Source organism: Sipha flava, unplaced genomic scaffold, assembly GCF_003268045.1.
Source record: "Sipha flava isolate LNK unplaced genomic scaffold, YSA_version1 258_pilon_pilon, whole genome shotgun sequence".
In the NCBI taxonomy this organism is placed as follows: Eukaryota; Metazoa; Arthropoda; class Insecta; order Hemiptera; family Aphididae; genus Sipha; species Sipha flava.
The window spans coordinates 664,954-688,061 of NW_020272917.1; the positions used below are offsets into that span (position 1 = coordinate 664,954).

The 23,108-nt window shown below is 25.4% G+C and overlaps 4 protein-coding genes across 4 annotated transcripts in view; 2 read left to right on the plus strand and 2 right to left on the minus strand.

Moving 5' to 3' along the window:
• Positions 1-341: 341 nt before the first annotated feature.
• Positions 342-1,586, plus strand: LOC112684841 (solute carrier family 35 member B1). The gene is made up of 3 exons (XM_025556545.1): positions 342-812; positions 876-1,044; positions 1,123-1,586. The coding sequence occupies exons 1-3, from the start codon at positions 501-503 to the stop codon at positions 1,584-1,586; spliced, it is 945 nt and encodes a 314-aa protein (XP_025412330.1). The 5' UTR covers positions 342-500.
• Positions 1,587-2,375: 789 nt separating this feature from the next.
• On the minus strand, positions 2,376-6,230 carry LOC112684814 (ATPase family AAA domain-containing protein 3). The gene is made up of 12 exons (XM_025556508.1): positions 6,035-6,230; positions 5,779-5,971; positions 5,498-5,711; positions 5,310-5,404; positions 5,082-5,247; positions 4,854-5,011; positions 4,616-4,763; positions 4,373-4,475; positions 3,459-3,706; positions 3,009-3,176; positions 2,746-2,944; positions 2,376-2,683 (listed from the first exon to the last, which is right to left on the minus strand). Exons 2-12 carry the CDS (start codon positions 5,957-5,959, stop codon positions 2,618-2,620), a joined length of 1,746 nt encoding a protein of 581 aa, XP_025412293.1. The 5' UTR covers positions 5,960-5,971; positions 6,035-6,230; the 3' UTR covers positions 2,376-2,617.
• Positions 6,231-7,206: 976 nt separating this feature from the next.
• On the minus strand, positions 7,207-9,517 carry LOC112684881 (microfibrillar-associated protein 1). Its single transcript, XM_025556598.1, has 8 exons — positions 9,327-9,517; positions 8,794-9,245; positions 8,641-8,731; positions 8,415-8,572; positions 7,956-8,128; positions 7,677-7,836; positions 7,492-7,581; positions 7,207-7,435 (listed from the first exon to the last, which is right to left on the minus strand). The coding sequence occupies exons 1-8, from the start codon at positions 9,376-9,378 to the stop codon at positions 7,253-7,255; spliced, it is 1,359 nt and encodes a 452-aa protein (XP_025412383.1). The 5' UTR covers positions 9,379-9,517; the 3' UTR covers positions 7,207-7,252.
• Positions 9,518-9,721: 204 nt separating this feature from the next.
• The window catches only part of LOC112684880 (endoribonuclease Dicer), a 35,547-nt gene continuing 22,160 nt past the window's right edge, over positions 9,722-23,108 (plus strand). The window contains 16 exon segments of the mRNA XM_025556597.1: positions 9,722-9,953; positions 12,666-12,714; positions 13,038-13,192; positions 13,771-13,948; positions 14,310-14,435; positions 15,034-15,206; positions 15,262-15,484; positions 15,546-15,878; positions 15,944-16,071; positions 16,146-16,383; positions 16,461-16,573; positions 16,631-16,763; positions 16,831-17,064; positions 17,134-17,307; positions 17,895-18,108; positions 22,114-22,271. Of these exon segments, the coding sequence (XP_025412382.1) occupies positions 12,670-12,714; positions 13,038-13,192; positions 13,771-13,948; positions 14,310-14,435; positions 15,034-15,206; positions 15,262-15,484; positions 15,546-15,878; positions 15,944-16,071; positions 16,146-16,383; positions 16,461-16,573; positions 16,631-16,763; positions 16,831-17,064; positions 17,134-17,307; positions 17,895-18,108; positions 22,114-22,271 (2,625 nt within the window). The 5' untranslated portion in view covers positions 9,722-9,953; positions 12,666-12,669.

Sequence of the window (23,108 nt, forward strand, 5' to 3'; positions counted from 1 at the left end):
TCTGGATAATTCAAGATGTTTATTAATTTTTTCTTGGTAAACTAATATTAGTCTGTTTTACTTATTGTTGAAAGTTGATACGAAAACTACATTCAAATTATTCAATACTGTGATAGTCCTGTGCTAAAATATTTCGTCTACTTTGATAAAGAAATTTACATTTTTGGTATGTTTTGTTACTCAAACAGTGCAACTAAAACGAAATTTAATACGGTTTTTTTATATTTTAACGACGTAGATCGGTTTGTTTACTCGTTTTTAAAACGACACATCTTTAATATTGACCATTGGCGTTTCCAATACTCACTAGACACGTGTGTATTCCGGTGTGTTATCACTCGTATCAGTGTTGATTACGCAGCCGTCATGCATTCGCATTTCGTTGTTGACGTCGCGAATTGCGTTCGTGCTACCGTTACTTATTCACATTTCACGCCGACCACAGTAAACGACACCTGTTTGACGTGCCAGCAACGGTTGACGAACGGTCATCTATTGCGATGGACAAACGGGCAAAGTTCACCGTTTGTGCTGCCGGTATATTTGTGTGCTATTTCTTCTACGGCATACTCCAGGAGAAGATCACCAGAGGCACGTATGGCACGCAAGGAGAAAAGTTCACTTACTCCCTGTCACTGGTATTTGTACAGTGTGTGGTTAACTATGTTTTTGCGCGAGTTATATTGAAAGCTTTTCCCGAAGAGTCTGCCGATACAACAAGGCCTACATATTATGCGATTAGCGCGATCACATACTTGTCAGCCATGATTTTCAGCAACATGGCTCTGCAATGGGTCAACTATCCTACTCAGGTCTATATTATATGTTATTAATGTACACAAATATTTATTTAAATGTTGGTATTAATTTTACAGGTGGTAGCGAAGTCTGGTAAACCTATACCAGTCATGATTTTGGGTGTTCTGTTAGGGCGCAAATCTTATCCATTAAAAAAATATTTATTTGTGCTGCTTGTTGTCATTGGAGTATCTTTATTTATGTTCAAAGATGGCAAGTCGAAATCTTCACAATCTGAATCTTCCAGTATGTTTATACTTTCTTATTATTAATTACACATTTTTAATTTTGCTTTTGTTCATAACATTATTATATTTTTTGCAGTATTAGGTCTTGGAGAAATACTGTTGATATTATCTTTGACAATGGATGGTATAACTGGAGCTGTTCAAGAACGAATGCGCAGTGAATCAAAAACAAAATCTGGCCATATGATGGTTAACATGAACTTGTGGTCTATGCTTTTTTTGGGTGTTGCTCTTATTAGTACTGGTCAAATATTTGACTTTATTAGCTTTGTACAACGATACCCATATATAGTGATGCAACTACTATTATTCTCAGCATTTAGTGCACTTGGACAGTTCTTTATATTTTGGACTGTAAGTGATTTTGGACCTCTACCTTGTTCAATTGTGACTACTACAAGGAAATTCTTTACTGTGCTCGCATCTGTAATATTCTTTGGCAATCCAATGTTGACCAGACAATGGATCGCTACAGTTATAGTGTTTATAGGATTATTTTTAGACAGTTTTTATGGCAAACAATCTGTTAAAAGTAAATGATTTTAATATATATATTTAATTAAGTTCTATTAATACACATGTTTACTTTTGATAAAAGTAAATTGTATGAAATAAAATTGTATATTACTTTTATTTTATACTGTTTTTACCATTACTCATTTTATAAATGTCTGAACTAAGTATTTAAAAATGGCTCTGTGATATTTTATTACATTAATATTAGACATCTCATTTATAACTTTATAAGATGAATTTATTTAATTTCACATTGTGAAGTAATTAATTCTTTTGTACAAATATTTTTATTACCAGTTTTTTAAATAATCAAAATGTTTAGATACTGATCAGATTTCAACTAATTTTTTATAATTTGAATTATAACTGACCATCAAAATGTATTAATAATATAGTTAAACCTCAATAATTTAAGTGCAATATTATAATTTAAAAATATAGCAACTATCAGAGTCTATCAATATTTTATCAAAGTATAAAAAAAACTTCTAATTATATATATATATATATATATATATATATTGACATAAGACATTCCTAAGAAATAAATATATTTTTGTTGTACACATCTATGCATAGTATTATTGAATTAAATATATTCTGTTGAGTTATAAGTTTCCTACTAATAAACTAACGGATTTGTTTTTTATTTTTGTAGTAGAATATCTGTACTGTTGAATAATAATTGTGTGAAAAATATTATTATTCAATTTTTTTTAAAACACTTAAATAAATAACATTAATATGTTATAATAGATTTAGATTTTCTATATTATGTCAAGTTGTTCATATGAAAAAAGCATTAACACATAATTATAGCTAGTAAGGGATTTGTAAAAATCCAAAATGGTATCACTTTCCTTTATTATATTGTATTATATATGCTATGTCCTCAGTAAATGAACACTATACAAATACATTTTACAATAAAAATATTATATTTTTTACATATTGGAATTCTAAGATGCTTATTGATAAGTGCCCATAATATTCTATTTTGATGACTAATCAATTGGAATTAAACTACACATTTCATGGTTCAACAGTATAAAATATTACTGTATACTATTTTGTTTTGTATACCTGGAATCATTCTTTTCTTTTTCACTCATCCATTCCATCTGAAAATTAAATTCCAATAAAACATCTTTTAGTGATAAATGGAATTACAAATAAACCAAACCTTTTGTTTGTGTTGTTTAATTGCATCTTCACAACGATTTAATATCATTTCTTTAGTTAAAAGTCCATCATCTGAAGTATAACCAGCTGCTTGCCATGCAACTCCTAACTTAGCAATTTCTCTACCAGACATCCCATCAGTCATTTCAGCCATTTGTTTACATAAGGCACTGTAGTCAAATTTCTCAACATTTAATTTACTGCAAACAGTTATTTATTTCATTAGATTAAATTAATAGCAATCAAGTTAAAATAATTTCCTACACTTTTCCTTGGGTTGCTGGTGTTAAAACATATTTATCAAAGTATAACATTATTAGACGTTCACGTTCTTCTTTGCCTGGTAAACCAAATTCAACCATTTCATCTAACCTATCATTTACAGCCCAATCAAATTGTTCAGGTGTGTTACTAGCCAAAACTAACATAAATCTAAAATGAATAAAAATATTTATTAAATGTTATTTTTAAACACAGATTTATATTAAATGAATTACACATATTTTTTTTTTTAATTTTTTTTTTAAAATTTTTTATATAATATGTATTTTTTCCCTCACTGTCGAGATTAATTGTATTACAAAATCTAAAAAAAAAAAAAAAAAAATATGTATTATATTCTAACTACAATATTTATTTCTATTTAATTTAAATTAATAATAGATGTAGAATATTTTAAATAATTATTTTACATTTAAAAATATTTATATTTACTTATTTGATTGGTCTCCAGTTCTATATAAAAATGCATTTAAAGTGGCACGTAAATTTTCACTTATCATTTCTGAACTACGTTTTCTTAAAAATGCATCGGCTTCATCAACAAATAACAGTAAACCTTTCCTTGAATTGTTTGCCCAATCAAAAACTTTATGCATTTCTGTTACTCCATCTTTTCCCAATGGTGCAACATCACCACCAGTCAATATAGCATAATCCATTCCAGAATGCATTGCTAGTTTCTATAATTATAATTACAACTCTTTTTTTATAAATTATATCATTTTATATAAATTGTTTTTTCTTAAAAAAAAAGTGAATTAAGATAGTCATAGCTAGGGCATAGACGTTGCAGTGGTAAAATTGATTGCAGTATTGCACTAAAAAAATAATGTTTCGGTATAATTCATAAAATTATGTTTTATCTGCCATTAACTTATTGTAATTTATATATTATATATCACTGACTCATTAGTTAGAATTTATAAACATGTATTATGTGAAATATAATAAAATATATACTTATAATAAGATATAAACAATATACCATGTACTTCAAGCTTAAACAATTTGACAATTTTATTTCGTGAAATTTTTTAAAACTGTTTAAAAAGTATTAATAAGTAAAATTATGTGAAAAAAATGTAAAATAGTTTAAATTGTTATTATAAATGAGTAAAGTCAACAAAATTGAAAAAATGCAGAAAATTGCGAAAAGTTGTATTTTAAATTTTTAAATTTTCATTCATACCTACATCAAACTCATTTAAAACTTACTAAGCAATAAATTGAAGCAGTAGAAGAAAAGTTGCAATTGCAACAACATCCATACCCTAGTCATAACATATTAAGTTTTGACGATATTTTGAATTAAGATATTTTCTCCGCTTGAATAAAAATGATCTTACTTTAGCAAACAGTGTTTTTCCAGTACCAGGTGGTCCATACATTAAAATATTTCGATACATACCACGGTTTTTTTTAGTATTTAAAGTAGCAATAGCTACATCACTGAAATTGAAGAATCATATAAAATATAAAGTTAATTATTTATATAATAAATATTTTTTTGTAATTCAGTTACATTGTAAAATGCAAAATAAATTAAAATTAAGGTATATTATGGTAATAAAAGGTTTAAATATATATACCCTAATCTAGATTCTAATTTTGGTGGTAATATTACATCTTTTAATGCACTACTTTTTTTTGTTCGAAGTTCTTTTAATGTTAAAATTGGATGTCTTGCTGCTTCTAACAGTGAAAATCTAGATGTTTCTCTTACCAATGAAGGTTTACCTAAAGTTGAATTAATTTTTTTATTTTTAGTTAACTAAAATGATATAGTAAAATATAAATATTAAACTAAAATGAGGATGGTTGATTTACCTAATCTAGATTCAACATATTTAGCAGTAACACTGGTAAAACCCTTTGCACTGTATATACCCAATGCTAAAAGTGATAGACCTCCAGCAGCCATTAAAGTCTTATCCCAATCAGAAAGTAAAGCATTAGCTCCATTTCCGAAAATTGAACCAGCCGTTCTTTAAGGAAAAACATATTTTTATGAACACTTTTTCTACAAAACTTGAAGACAAAATATGTATCATTTACTTTATGGATTCTAGAACAGTTTGTCGATGCTCAGAAGCTTTTAATTTAAGCTGTTCCATTGTTAAATCATGGTTTTCTCTCTCAGCTTTTGCTCTTGCTAATGCTTTAGCTTCAGACTTTTTTGCGTCTAATTTAGATTTCATCTCAATTTCATGTTCAATAGTAGCTGTAATAACAATATATAACCATTTTAAATAACAAATTGTTTCATTCTATAAAAAAAATTACCTTTTTTCATAGCTTCTTGTTTAGCTACAGATTCTTCTTGCCTTTTTAAGTTTTCTTCATTAGATGCTCGCTGTTGTTGAAGCTGATCTTCATACCTAATAAAAATGTATAATTATAAGTAATTAAAATACACATACATAAATCATAAATAAAAAAAAAACAGTATTTTAATTATAAATTACTATTACCTTTTTCGTGCCAGTTGATCTTGATATTGTGACCGTAATTGATGCTGTTTAGTTTCTTCAGCTAGCAACTTTTTTCTTTCTTCAGCTTCAACTCTCTTTTGCTCCATACGTGATTGTTCCAAGTGAACTTCATATTCTTTTATTCTAGTTTGATACTCAATTTGCTTTGTAGTTTCTTGCAATTTAGCTAAATCTAATGCTTCTTTGGCATGCTCTTAAATCATTAATATGTACAATTTAAGAGACTTCACACAATAATCACCTATCATAAATGTACCCACTTGATTTTTCTAATTCTTTAGCAGCTTGAGCAGCTCTTTCTAAGGCAGAGGAATCAAATTTATAAGCTTCTCCACTAGAAGATGTAGGTGGTGGAGATGGCTTTTTATCCGAAACATTTGTTAGATCATCTAAATTGGGTGGTTCTGGCTTTGTACCACCCATTCCAAAAATCCATGACATGATTACGAAAACCTAATAATTTATCATAGTACATTAAATAATCAAATTTACTACAGTCATTAGCATTTATCTTACAAAATTGTCACTTAATGCTTAAAAGTAACTAATGAAAAATAATCAATACAAAAATAACCATGCGATTATCAAAAATTAATATTTATTTGGAATGCCATTGCATAAAAAGAATCTGATACGAAAAAATCCAATGCCGGTCAATCGAAGAGAAATATTTAACACAAAATGAAGACAGAACGAAACGAAAATTAAGTAAATTGAAATGTTAAAGAAATAACAGAATATTACCGTAACCTACAAATATTTTTTGATTATTCCCATGTTTACCATTTTTGGAACATGATATTTCTCATTAATTGTTTTAAATATTTTTCAATTTCTCAAAGCCATTTTATAATATATATTATTTAATTAAAAACATCTGAATACTTGAAATTTTAATAAGTTTGAGACATATTAAATATCTCGATCACAAGATATATTTAATACTATATATTATACTATTTATAGTACACTATACATTTTCAGTAATTTTCTAAATCTTTAAATACAATGTTTCCTCATAAAATATATTAACATTAGTTTAAATGAGTAACTTTAATATATTTTTTACTGAAACCCACTTCGGCTTTAATTGATAAATTTATTTTTAATTTATGCGATATTTTGATATAGAATCGTAGTATCAGATAAGCATAAAAAAATTGATTGCCTCCTACTTGCTTGACCTTTGTTTCATAAAACGGAATATAGGTACTCGTAGATTAGCATACCAATAATTTTATATAATATGTGTACTAAACAGTGACGAGTTAACAAGTTTTACGCAGGGGAGCAGATTTCAGATTTTAAAATTCCGTCCCTCAACCCCCTTCCACAAACCAATAAAATATATATACACAATAAATAACAACATGTTAAGATTGTTTAATTAATGTATATTTATAAACATATTGTAACATCGGTAATTTTTAAATTTATAGAACTTATTATAGGGTTGCCATACATCCTGATACACCGGGATATGTCATCAGTTTATGACTTCAGTCCCGGCTATCCCATTAGTCCTTCCAAATATTCCGGTTAAGTATAATTAAGTACCAATAACTGTATTATAAATAAAATACACATGCATACTTATATACACATAAATATATTTATTAATAAAATATTTTAAATTGTAATATTTTATGCTGAATGTTATACATTAATGTATATTTAAAAAAAAAAAAATTTAAGAAATATTAATCTAAAATTTTTATAATGAAAATTATAGATTTATTTTGTACGTTGCTTTTTTAAAGTAGGCTTCTGAAATACTTGTTTGATTCCAGCAGCTTGATTAGTATGGAATTTTAAATTTTGCACGGTTTCAGACACCCAGGGTGAATCAAAACTAGTTGTATCCTGATCAACCAAATGTGTATATTTTGTACGTCCACTACGACCAAAGTTTTTAACCTAGAAAAAAAAAATAGAAAAATTACCAAATAAATAACTGTGATATTATAACTTACTTGCATAACTTTGGGTAAAATAGTCTTATCAAAATGATCTTCAAGAGTGGCTGATGAATAATCTCTTTTGAAAATGTCATGCTCTTCATCCTATAAAAATAATTCCAGATCAGAATATAGAAATATATTTCATATAAAAAATGAAATATTCTAGATATGTATGTATTTTAATAAACAATACTTACCAAATAAAATACTCCTCGGTGGTAATATTTTTGCATAAATTTATATTTGCCTTTAGCTGCTTTATTGGTAACTTGTTTAGGATTAAGTCTCATTTCTAACCTTCTCTCTTCTTCAGTTAAATTCCTAATTCGTTCTATTTCTGCTTTTTCAAATTCTCGTCTAAAATAAAAATAATCAAAATTTAATGAATTTAGTCGATATTAAATTATATAAATTTATATTATATCTAAAATATGCATAATATATCTAAATCAAGACTATAAATTTTAAAAATGTACTGTTCATGTTCTTCTCTGTCTCTCTTAATGCGTTTTAATTCTCTTAGTTTCCATGCTTCATATTCATTTTCATCATTTTCATCATCAGTATTTACATCATTTAAACATGGTTCAGAAAGTGCACTATTTGACTTAGCTAAGGCTTGTTCTTTACGAATTTCCTCTTCAACCATCTATAAAAATAATATTAATTTAAAGTATAAACATACAAATAAATTTTGGTTATTTCAACAATAATATTTTCCCTGGGCCTCCACACGAGTTTTTCTCAGTGAGGTTCAGTAATCATTTGATATTTATTTAAAAAAAAAAAAAAAAATAAATAAAAAAAATATATAGGTATTATGTCATTCTAAAGTAATTATAACAAATTGAAAGTTTGGCAGTTAATACAAAATACATTATTTACTTATTACTGAGATAATATCATCAAAAATAAATATTTAATTTTAATTTTACTCTTAAAGTAGCCCTTCGTCTTTCTTCAGCCAATTTCTTTTGCTCATATTCTAGTTGTTTTTGTTTTACTTCTTCTTTTTCTTTTTCCAGTATAGTTACACGTTCTTTCTTTCTTACAAAAATTGGTTTAAGGCGAGGTCCTGTTTCTTCATCAGAAGCTAAAGTATTAAAAGAAATTGATTAAGATTTATATTTGTAAACGAAAAGTATTTATATAATGTTTCACCAGAATAGTCTTCATACTCAGATGATTCATCACTGTCATCATCATCTGAACTATGTCCTTCGTCTTCTTTTTCAAGTACTTCATTCATTTCCTAATACCCAAAATAATATTAATTTAATTTAAGTATCAATTTGATCTTTATTTAAAACCAACTTTTTCTTTAGTTTGATTTAAAACTTTTTGTCTTAAACGTAGTCTCCTCCTCTCTATTTCACTATCACTGAGTTCTCCATCATCTTCATTACTATCTCTTTCATCACCAGATACTTGTCTTCGGCTCCTTCGATTTCGTTCTACATCAGATTCATCATCTGATGAATCATCCCTAATAACTTGTGGTTCATGTAAAGGACGCCTATCTTTATGTCCATGGCGTGCAGTTAGACCACCTAAACGTTTAAGACGTGCATCATTAAAAGCATCTGATGGTAATTGTATCATCTGTTCTGAATCAAAATTGGTGGTAGGAGAAGTGCCTGGCACTTTACGAGAATCCAAAAAATCATCATCATCTGATTCTTCTTCAGACGTTGATTCTGGAGCATATTCTGGACGTTTGCCTTGAACATATCGGTGAACTTTCACCTTTTGCATCGATACTTCACCTAGAATAATAAATGTAATTTAGTTTTATACAGTCAAAAGTCTATGTTATATTTATTTAATAATAATTTATCAGCTATTACCTTTTTCATTTCTAACAGGAATAGCTCCTGCTGTACTTTGGATTTCTTCCATTACAACTATTTTTTAGAATGATTTTTTATTATTTTAAATATTTAAGAACAAGTAACCGTCAAAATTACGTTTCATAACAATGTTATTATAGTACTCAAAATATTTGGTTCTTAGAAATCCTTATTGTTATCAAAATTTGTGGACTGTAGTTCTGCCAATAGTTTTAAACAGTGTTTAAGATATACTAAATATTAAACACTAACCTAGTTTACAGTATTCTCCTTATTCAGGTGATAGTACGTGGTTATTCGGTGGTAAGTGGTTTTCCATAAAATTGCTCTACATGTTATTTAATCCACTGTACTTAATCTACGGTATGTTTATGTTATCTGTTATTTGTCCAACCATCGTTGACCATACACCATGTGTACCGTTCATTATACATAAATCATAGGCAAAAACTAAATTCAACATTAGTCATTTTATTTTGACCGTTTTTTATAATTTATTATTTCTACAACAATAAATTGATGTATTAGTTATCGTTTGTTCTATTATTTATTTACCTGAATAAATAATACTCTGAATTTCGTTTCAGTTTTGAAGTTGTAGTGTGTGGATTCTTGGCATCTTTGGTAAATTATTTTTAAAATGTATTATTCTTCCAAAACTTTAATTTCATAATAACTTATAATTCTGAACTAAATTATTACCATGTTGTAAATAATTTAGACCACAATTCAATTATTTATAAATTTAACATAACACTGTAAAAAGGCAAATTTTTTAATCATTCTAAATTCTAAACTAAAATTCCCAAATTTTTTATTATTCGGCTATTTTTGTTAGCTTAGCAATAGACTTGGATCCATTTGTGTCATAAAATTGGAAGCATTTTAACCAAATATCTGGTAGGGTTGGATAAAGGGAGAGAAGCGTCGGCTGTTTTATGTGATAAGAGAATTCAATGAGGCTGAAAGGTAAATTTTACAGTAGTGTAGAGAAACCAACTATGCTATATGGTTTAGAGTATTGAGTGGTTGACTGAAGAATGTAACAGAGTATAAGTGATGCGGAAATGAGAATGCTTAAATGGTCGAGTAAAGTAACACGATAGAATAAGGAATGAATATGTAAGAGGAAAAGGAGAAGAGATGGTTGGATACAATTGAGAATGATATGAGTACCTTTTGTATGTATGTAGGAGATGTAGAAAATTGAGACAAATGGAAGTTTAGGACAAGGGTGGTTGACCTCAAATAGTTGGGGAAAAGGCAAAGGAGAAGAAGAAAAAGATCTAACATTTTGTACACATTTTTAAACATAATGTTATATTTTTAACCATATTATATCATATTAGTTTTTCTGATTACAATAAAATAACAATAACAATAAAATTCATAGTCATGCTATTTTAATAAAATAGTATAATAATTTGATAATACCAGTAAATTGTTCTATATTTTTCAGATAAAATCAAAATAAAATGTATTGAATATATATTGTGTCCCTGAATATTTTACAAATTATTAAACATGGTTCAAGTTACTTGATAGATCTATTCTATTTCTTGAAATTAAAATTTATTTAGTTTATATTTTTTAAAAATTTAATACTTTCTAATAAAAGAATTAAAATAAATTCACTTCAATTGCTTCTAACTTTATTAATCCTTCTTTTGCCCTCATTTTTTGGTCAATTTTTATTCTACTTCTATGATATCACAGTTTTAATATTGAGTCTGTTCATTGGATAACCTATCCGCTCTTCTTGCTTCCAGATTTAAATTTGTTCCCAATGTTAATGATATTTGGTTCAAAAATGCATCATTATCTACATTTTCTGTCATATAGTTTAACTGTTTACTTATAGGGAGTTGTCTTTTACCCTCCCATGCTTACAAATTAAAGTTAGATGATTCTCCTTTTTTATGTTTCACATGAAGGAAAGAATTTGTGATTTATTAAATATCGTTTTCAACTGTTCTTCATTCTCTATAAAACATCCTAGTTACTTCTCTTAATTTCTCAAACATTTCCTTCAACCTCTCACCTATTTTAAAATCTAACTCTGAACAGGTTTTTACTATTATCATTTCATTTATTTAGGAGGCTGACTTTGACATTTGAACGTCTTTAGATTTTAATATTACTGACTACTACTTTTGTTACTCTGTTTATTCTTTTTCTTTTGTATAGTTCATTTATTAATGTAATGTAATTATTAAGCTAAATAGTAAATAAAAGTTACATATAAAAAAATAAAAATAAATGAGGAATTAAAATAATATTTTTACATTAAATAAATAATGATTTATTTAATGATTGCAACTTGTAACATTAGTATGCTGCTACATAAATATTTAAGGAATACTATGGTAATTTAGTATTTAATTGTAATCATCTAATCTAATCATCATCTAATTTTTTAAATCTCATCAACTCCATTTTTCTACATTAATTAAATTGATTTAGTTCTTTATCCATTAAGAAGAAATAGGCTCTACAAATTATTTTTATTAAAAGTTAAATATCTGATAAAGTATACAAATGTGTACAATTTTAAACACTCATCATATAAATATAAAATTTAAATGTAAAATAAAGTTTAAATAAATTTATTTTCCTCGGGTCAAATACTTCCTAGTAAAACTAAGATCTAGTAATTGTAACCTATTAAATATTTACTTAAGTGTACATTAGACACATGAAATATAACCTTAAATCATAAAATATTCATAAAAAAATTACTTTCTTTACAAAATGTATTTTATGCTTGTAGTAATGTACAATACAAACAACCAGAACAAATATGCAATGTATTCATATTTTTTACGAGTATGAAAAAAATATTTGGCTGATTATGTTGTTTTATGCTTATTATATTTATTTTTTTAATGTAGGCATTGACAAAACAGGCAAGAGATTTAATAAGATTAGATAAAAAAAATTAATTTTTTTTGTTGATTATTTATTCTTTGCTGTGGTATTGAAATTTATTTTTACTCAGAGATTTTCTGAATAAGCAGTACCTACCACTTACTCTATGCTTATTAGATGGTTTGTTTGTTACTTCTTATTAATTAATTATAATATATATATAAGTTAATTATTTTCCATTCCACTAATTAAAATTATGTTAATTTATTGATTATTATATATAATTATGTAAAATAAAATTTTGATAACTTAACAGTGATTAAGTTTACGGTTTAAAAAATATGTTATTGTGATTTCTAATAATCTTTTAAAGTAATTGATTACATATACAATTAATATATTTGATTTACTATATAAATGTATATATTTTTTTTTAACAACATAACATAATTATATTTTGTGTTATAGATAGATGTTTATTGGCCAAGAAATTTCAAAAATGGATATAGAGAATGAGGTAAAAATACTTATTTAGTTCTTCTGTTTTCTTATATACTCTAGAAATTAAATTACATTATTAACTTCTTAACGATATTTTTTTAAACTATATTTAAAATCTGTAACTGTTATAAAATCTATATATTAAATTTATATATTTATTTTTAGTTGTAAAATGTATCTAAAACCACTTTTATGTATTATATTTTATATAAAATTACACAATATGCTCAAAACTTTATTTTTTTTTTATTATTAAACTGTTACCAAGTATAGGCATGCAAATAAATATATTTAATATGTAATATAATCACATAACTTATTTTAATAATTGTTTTTAAGGAATCTATATTAAAAGATTTTGTTCCTCGAGATTATCAACTTGAACTATTAGAAGATGTTAAAAAATCAAATACAATTTTGTACCTACCAACTGGAAGTGGAAAAACATACATAGCGACAATGCTTGTCAAATATATGGGAGAACCTTTGAATAAGTATGAATATGATTACAGTAGAGTCTTACTGATTCAGTCATCGCTAGTTCGAACATTTTATATTTCATACTTAAGTACTTATATACATATACAGATATAATTTAAAAATTATTTATGTCAATTCTCATTGTTATTTACTATAAGATGTATATTGCTGATACATAATTGATATATATATTCTTAAATTCATTTATATGTATGTATGTATTTATAGCATAATTGTAGGTACTTGTATGACAAAAGAATATCACAACATTTTTCAAGTGCATTCAAAGTCTTATGTTATTTCTTTAATTTTCCATACAGTTTTATTAATATAATACATATAAGATGAAATGTAAAATAAATTAATACACTTTTGAATTTTTATAAAGAAGGTGTTTTTTTAAAAAAATAAATATTTATTAGTAAGTTGAAAAATAAGTAATTCCATTGAATCTGAATTTTCAATAATCCAGATAAAGTCCGGTCCCATCTAGACTAGATCAGCGAGACTACTGTATTTTTTAATGTGTTCAATAGGATAACCATTCATATTATACATTTTTAAATTTATATTATTTTTTAATCATTTATAGACCTTTGGGTGAAGGAAGAAAGTGGACATTCTTCATTGTTCATTCAGTACCTCTTGTTAATCAACAAGCAAATAGCTTAAGAAAACATTTACCTTGGAATATAGGTACATTCACTGGTGACATGAATGTTGATTTTTGGTCTAAAAATGAGTGGAAAAAAATATTGGAAGAATGCCATGCAAGTACCATAATTTGTTAGATAATTTTAATTAATATATTTTCTACTAGATTTATCAACTTATTTAGCTAAACAAATCTTAAATATGTGGAGAGGTTTTTTATACTACTTTTTGATTTAACTTAGATATTTAGTTGTATATCTGGTTTTATATATGTATTAATAATATTGTTATTTAGGAAATTTAGTTTTATGTAACTATCAGATTCCAAAAACCGATTAATGTAGTAAAAAATACTCAGCCAAATACTCCTGAAGAATACTATATTATTTATAAATATAGATGCTTCTTCTGACCATAGAGAATAAGAAGTACATTCCAATTTTAAGTTAATCTCATTTAATTTTTTTTTTTTTTTAGATAATGGTTATGACTGCTCAAATTTACTTAAACAATTTACATCATGGTTTTATGAATATAAAAGATGCAAATCTTATTATTTTTGATGAATGCCATCATGCTGTATTACTTCATCCTTTTAGACAAGTGAGTTGATTTAATTCTTGATAAGAATTGTTTTTCATCTATTTTTGTATATAAATATGAATGTATGCTTAATCTTTGTTGTATCTCCCCCCATCAGTGTATGTCATGGTCTGGATTTAGAAATATTTTGAACTAATCTTATAAAGTGTAATTGTTAGGACTTAGAATATTTTCTATAGTTTAAATATTTAGACTTAGAATATTTACAACTAACTTAAATTTATTGTACTTAGGATAATTTTTGACAGTTTAATAAACTAACTTATCTTAAAGAGTATTAATTATTTCTTCACTACACCTACATCCAAGTGTTGATTAGAATATTAGTACTGAAGTTAAAGATCAAACGGTTGGCACGCAACACATTTTAGAAATATTTTTGGTGTCAGCTTTTCATAAATTGTTTGAGCAACGTACGATGTTCGACTCATTACTTGAACTTTGTTAACATTTTATAATTGTATATTTATATTGTAGTCTCGTTACAATAATCTTAATCGCGATTCCATAATGTAATATTATATACCCATACATTGACATTAAACATTCTGTATATGATCGACATATACATTACCTTGGTTTTTATTATATAAATTAGATAATGCAAGTTGTTCATGATACTAATTTTAATGATGATAAGCGTCCTCATATCCTTGGACTTACTGCCACTTTAATAAATTCAAAAAGTAAAAATGTTAAAGAAGAATTAACAAGATTGCAACAAACTTTTAGTGCTACAATTAAGACCAAATATGATGAAGCTGTTAAAATGTAAGAAAAAAAAGTTATAAATTTTATAATTATTTAATAATGTCATTGATAATAGTTTTTCAGCACGTCCTGAAGAATTTATACTTTTGTATGATGAGTTTATTCTAGATGAAGACTTAAAAGCTATTTTGAATCGAATTAAATTATTTTACAATCAGTTAAAAGATTTGCATTCATCTTCTAAGAATGAACCTATTATAGAAAATCAAGATACCTATTACTTAGAAGTTCAAAAATCACCTATAAAATCTTTGGCTAATTATTTCCTAGACCTAGAGGTAAATTACTTAATTATATTTAAAAAAATTATATTTAAATAATTGTATTTTGTCATTTTAGGTTAATCTTGGTGATAGTGGTGTGTATGTTGCTTATTTAGCAACATGGCATTATATAATTGATATTGAAAAGAAAAAAAAGCTGTGTTGTGATTTAGATAAATATATGATTTTGACGTTGGCATTATCAAATATGACTGTAATTCGAAAGATGCTGTATGATTATATGATAAAAAATTCAAAATCCGTAGAAAGTCCTCTATCTTTAGTGAACAATGCTTCATCAAAGTTAAAATCATTAATGGAACTCTTATCGTCAATAAAACGCTCTGATATTTGTTTAATATTTGTTGACCGCCGAACAACTGCCAAAGTCATTTATCATTATATTAAGGTATATATAAAATATTTTTCTATTTTTTTTTTTTTTATACTTTAAACCAATATTTTTTGTATTAGGATTACATTCATGAACATAAACAAACAAATATTGTGTGTGAATTTATCGTAGGAGCAAAAGGAATATTTCATATTGATTCTAGAGAAATGATGTATAAAAAATTACAAAATAATGATATTTTAAAAAAGTATTATGTTTTAAACAATGCAATTAATCATGTATTAATCTAATTTTAATCTATTTAAATTTAATTTATTTTAGGTTTAACGATAATTTGATAAATGTTTTAATAACATCAGAAGTATTAGAGGAAGGTGTTGATATTCAAACTTGCAATTATGTCATAAGATATGATACTCCTAAAAATTTCCCTTCTTATGTACAATCTAAAGGTAGAGCACGTAGTAAAGACAGCAAATTTGTAGTGATGGTGCCAAAGAAGGAAGACTTTAATAAAATTAAAACTGTCTATGATAATATGGAAAAAGAAATTGATAAAGTATGTTATTTATTGTTTTTTGTGAATTAATAATTAAAAAATGATTTATTTTATTTATATTAATATTCTTTTTGTAGATTTTAGTAAATAATGATATTGATGATGATAATAACGAAGAAGATTTAGATCAAGTTTTTAAGACTAAACATGCAATATTAACTCATGATATTGCTATCAGTATTGTTAATAGGTATTTAATTTTAAAAAATGTATTTGAAATTATATACATATTAATTGTTATTTATAGATATTGTTACTCTTTACCTCAAGATCGCTTCTCAAATTTAGGACCAGATTGGTACATAGCTGAAAATGATAATGACTTTAAAAAATATAAACTTATACTGCCAATTAACAGTGCCATTAAAACTCCTATTAATGTAATATTATTTCATTAAATAAAAAAAATGTTAACCTAATAATTATTAATATTAACTTTTTTTGAAGGGAATATTTTGTAGAACTAAGAAAAACGCTAAAAAATCTGCAGCATTTAATGCATGTATTGAGTTATATAAAGCTAAAGCATTAGATGAACAATTATTGCCTGTAAATATTGCAAATAAATTTTTAATAAATAATTTAAAATGGTTTCCACATTGGGTCGAAGAAGATATGGAAGCATGTAAATATAATCTAAAACCAGGAACTAATAAAATGAAAAGAATAGTTCATATTGAAGTTTGTATATTTTACTTATACTATTTATTATTTATATATATTAATTAATTTATGAAAATTATAACTTAGAGTCCATCATACTTAAAAGGAGTATATCCACAAGTAGACAAGCCATCATATTTACATGTCATTCATTGTGTTCCAATGTATAGCCAATTGAAAGATTCTAACTATGGAACATTTGATAAGTTACTAAGATCAAATAAAGAATTTGGAATTCTAACATCAAAAAAAATACCACTTGTAAGTCATTAAGTTAATCATTGTGTTATTAAAGTGTTATAACTACAAATTAACAAAATATTTTTAAATATTGGTATTTTATCATAATAATAATAAAACCATGTTTTTATTTAATTTAAATGTTGGCTACATGTTACTTGTATACCCCGAAAAAAATTATTGATTAGAATTTATAATATGGCAGGTTAGTTGCATCTCATATGATAATTTTGTGTTGTAATTACTGTAAATCAAAATAATTTAATATCTAGAAGCTGATAAATTAAGATAAATATATTTAACAATAAAAAAATTAATAAATATGACAATATATTTTACTGTGTATAATTTTTCTTCATATGTAGTCAGTTGTCAAATTATATTGATACTAATTTTGATGCATAATTATAAAATGTAACTTATCCATAAAAAAAAAAAACGGAATTCTGCTAGTTTTTAATAATTCAAACGGTATTTTAGCTTAACATATTTTAATATACATTTAAATGTATATATTTGTGTGTGTATAGTTATTACATTCATTTTTTCATATTAAGTATGTAGTAATTATTTTAACAAATGTTTAACAATATTAATTATTTATATAGGTATCAAACTTTCCAATTTTTTTAAATTTTGGTGAAGTAAATATCCAAATAAAAGAAAATATTGATGTAATTTATCTCGATCATAAAAATCGTAATAGATTAGAACAATTTCATAACAAATTATTTTTGGATGTATTGAGTGTGAAAGACTTCATTGTTAGAAATTATAATAATGAAAATAATTCATACATGATAGTACCAATTATTTGTACAGGTAAGTTTCTTTTATTTTATATAATCTTATATAATATACGTGTACACATGTTAACAATATGTATGTATTCAGATTTTAAGCAGTGGGAATATAATCAGAGAGCATAATTTTTTATACCAAAAAAAAAAAAAAAAAAATAGATTTAAAATATAACAATTTTAGGTTTTTTGACTAAATAAGTAATTTTTTCGGTCTGAAAAATAACGTTAAAAAAAAAGTACAAAAATAATTTTAGAAATTGTTAAGGAATTTTTATTTTTAATAAGTAGATTTTTTTTGATATTTTTAAAATAATATTCTACACAGCTTAGTTATTTGGCTGGAAATATTACTAATTAAGTAATTACATTTTTAATATAAAAATGAACATTGTAGGCATAGAATTGATACATTGAATTTATATTTTATGTATTTACAATTCTTATATATTGCTGCCAGGGTACTCCATATTACTCACCAACCACACGACTATGAGCCAGTATTAACTAAACTTGGGTTAACAACACTTGCTGATAGGCGTATTTCTGCTAGTTAAGATTTTTTGAAAAAGCTTATGGATGGATCTATCGATTGTCCTGATTTATTATGTGAAATTAATTTCAATGTCCCTAACTTCCATTCTCGATTACATTCTTTCTTCATCCCCATCTGCACCACTAATTATTCATTTAATAGACCTATTTTCAAAATTATGCGCATTGCAAACGAGAACATCCCTACATTCACTTTTGTATAACTTATTAAATTATAATTAAATCTATATGTATGTGTCTTTAAAAATTGTACTTGGGGCCACGGCAAGTTTTGTAAAATAAAATAAAAAATATATTAAAATAATAATTAGATACACAAACCTTTAGATGTCCAAATGCAAAAAAAGCAGTATAATTTACACGAAATATGCAATTGCTCTTGTACTTAGATGTATTAGTTGTGATTTTGTATGAGATGCAGCTGTCCAATTTTTATTTCACAACTTTTTATTTTTTGAGAAGTTATTCCATCTTTTGGACTCATACTTTTTGTTGATGCTGGACATTTTATTTCAACTAAAGCATTATCGTCAACTAAGCTAGCAGAAGATGCTGCCAAGCATGTTAAGCTATGATCTCCTATTAGGCCTTATTAGGCCTATTAGTACTTTTTATATTTTTCCCCATAACCTTTATAATTATTTTTGACCATATCTTCGTGCTGTATTCCATATCTGGTGACATCTGGTGGTTGAGGTAATAATATGATTACTAATCTTTAATTAGTATTGGATTGTTATCGAAAGGTTTCGTTAAATCATCTAACAACTTCAGTGTCTATGAAGTAGTAAAAAAAAATATTTGTTATTCACGGGAACGATAACACATTGCACTCGCAGGAACACGTTCGTATTGTTCCCCCCCCTCATTGCCCTATCAACTTCAAACCTTCCTCAATATTTTGGAACATATTTGGAATTATTTGGAACCTAGTTTCAGAATTACATATAATTAATATAGGTTACAGACAAAAATAGGGATCTCATACGTCCTGTATTTTATGGGATTGTCCCGCATTTGAATGAAGTGTTCCAGTATCCCAATACAAGCTTAAATATAACACTTGTCCCATATTTTGGATAATCTGTCTCGTATGTACCTTATTTTAAAAAATAATTTTTTCATATAATTTAGGTTTTTAAATTTTAAATTACTGATAAACTATAATATCTAAATCAAATGATAATTATTAATATATGATTATAAAAAAAAAAAATCTAAAAAATAAATTAAAATTATCTCTTATGATTTTTTTTTACTATAAGGATTTCATAAAATTATTTGTTTTTAATTTTAATTGTAATTTATATTTGTTTCAAGTTTCAAATATTGTCTATAACTTTATTTTATATTATAGTAACTGTAAGGAAAATTAAATGTTACAACGAGGCCAAATGTAATTTTAGCTATCAATTGTTTACAAAGAATTTGTATAACAAAAATTAATTTTGTAATGTGTTAATTGCTAACATAAGTTCCCTCAACTCCTCTCTAAATTAATACCAATTTAAATTACAAGTATAGATAAGATTTAAAATATCCCGTATTTTTAAAAAATAAATCTGGGATCTCTAATCAAAAACAAATAATAACAATAAATTAAAATTATGAGCAGGGCTAACTTTTAGCTCAAAAAAAGTAGTTATAAGCACTGTAATATATTCTTAAAAATATTCATATTAGCGATTAAGTATGCACTAAAAATACAAAAAAAATATATCATGTAAAAAAAAACAATTAAAACTTAATATTAAAAAAATATATGTATGAAAGAAATTTAAAATTTTTATTATTAAAATTTCTATCGTATTGATACATGAATACATAATTTAAACCAAAAAAAGAAGAATTAGTTAATTAACAAGAATTAATTACAAATATAAAAATTAATACTATTATTATTACTTGTTATTATTAAGAAAAAATGTTTTAAATGCTACGGAACTGAAAAATACTTAAATTAGTAAAATAGCTAATAACAAATCTAAATATGCAAGAATAAGACTGTAAAATAGCATTTATACTTTGAAATATGCAAAAATATGCAACAAAAATTTCGTATTTAGCTTCTTAGTTATCTAAAACAAATGTATAGCTCAAATATATATATCTAGGACCTCTCAAAAGAAATATGTAAATGCTATAAATTATGAGCCCTGATTATGAGTTTTGAAATTAGTTAATGCTTTAAAAAAAAAAAAAATAATTATCTAATGTAGCTATCTAAAAGGAAATAATCTAAAAATTGTATAGTTGAAGTTTCAAATCTATTTTTCAATTAACTAAAAAAATTAATTTGGATTCCTAGTACCTATAATTTTTATAAACATCGCAAATCATTTTAAAACTGAATGTCTTAAAGGTGAGCAAAAAATTGTTCGCCCACATGTATTAATGTATGTTAAATTATAATTTTTCATTTTTTTCAATTATTGAAATATACGCCAAAGTTAGTTCATGTACAGAATAATAAATTCAATGAAATTAACTTTAAATATTAATATTATATATTATATTATTATAGTATATTAATTAATTAGTATATTAATATTTAAGTACATCTCTGAAATGTATTGTTAAAGATCATCAATTGTTAAATAAAAGAACCTTTGGGTGATTTTATCAAAAAAATGAACTATATAAGCATACAAAATAATTACATTAAATATAATAATAATAACATCAGCTAAATACAGTCTAAATTCTAAATAAATTGAACAATTACTTAACCGAGTAAATAAATGTTGGGTCTTATAATTTCTATTAATAAAATATTTTAAGTTCAGTTAAATAAGAACCGCGGGGCATTAATTATAATTTAAGGCACGGGGCCCTGGGAAAAAAGCTATTAACTGTATTATATATATATATATATATAGTAACAATTAATAATTGATATTAATAATATCAGGCCCTATTTTTATGTGCACCCCGACACACAATGTGCACTACGGCTTTAATGTGTGTGCACTACGGTCTACAAAACAAAAATTAAATAATAAGCTAACTACTAGGAAATATGAGTATTATTGAATTTTTTAAAATTTAATGCATATATATATATTATGTATATAATATATTCCTTTTTCTAAGACAGTAGCGAGACTAAATTTTCATTTAAAGCAGTAAAATCAAGTGTGCAGTCCGAAATTGTACAAATAATAGAGCCTGATAATTATTAACCAATATAGTTGATCCATAGTAATCAATATCAGTTGTCCAATTACTACATCTTAAAATTTTTTTTTTACGTTTAAATTTGATTGTTTTCATACATGTTTTTGGTTAAGTAACTTTTTTCTATCAGACTTATACACATATTTGATTATACATATCAACATTTGCTTAGAATGATTATTTTTGAAATGTTGCTATCTAACATATAAATAATATTTGTGGAAATTGTAACATTTAGCTGCACACAATTCGTGAAATAAACTGGATAGCTTTTTTTATGTTTTAATTTTTTCAGATAATACTTATTCTGTGGATTGGAATGTTGTTGATCTAAATATATTTGTAGAAACCAAGCCACCTACCATGTCAGAAAGAAAAGATAAATTTTATGAAGAATATCTTGAAATGTCTAATGTTATTTCACCTTGGTATAGAAATATAGTTCCATTACAGGTAAATAATTGATGATAATAAATCTGTGGTACAGAAGCAAAAGTTTAGGTTTTTAGGTAAATTTTGCTAATATTATTTTTGTTTCCAAAATAACAATTTCCTTGAATATGCAATTATATGACTGTTTTATCTATAATAGGTACTTGCAGATAAATAAATCATAATTTGTCACTGTATATATTTTAAAATATAAAATAAGTTATAAAAAAGTAAGATGTACAAATAACTCAGCTGTTTTATGAGATAAGATAATTCCATTGAGGCTGAAAGGTAAATTTTACAGATGTGTAGTGAGACTGAAGTGCATTACACGCTAGACAGTTAGGCTATCGCGGACGCGATTAAAAACCGCCTCGATTATTCACTTTAATTTAAACAGCCACAATTAAATCGGTGTATTCACATTGAAAAAACTGCGGACGTCCGCGTTTGATCGTCCATGTTTAATATTAGACGAACGTTCGCCTTTAACCGCTAAAATTAAATACATTGTTTCCAATGGAACTATTCACACCAAGCGTTTTATTCGTCTTATCGGGCGATCTTTATCATTTCCGTTTTATTATTGGTGGTGGACTATACAGAAAAATCTAAATATGTTTGATCTTGCACGTTTTATTATTGAATATCTGGGGAGTCTGAACATTATTTAATTTAGATAATTCCATTTAAAAAAATTACAATTAAATTTAATAGTTAAATTGAATGTTATACACATTAGTACTTTTCAAAAATTATTTAAAAAATACACGAAATAGCACAGAAAATGGCTTTTCTTATCGATGGTTTTGGTATTCATGAAATAACCCAAAAGTAGGGTTGCCATAAATTTATAAG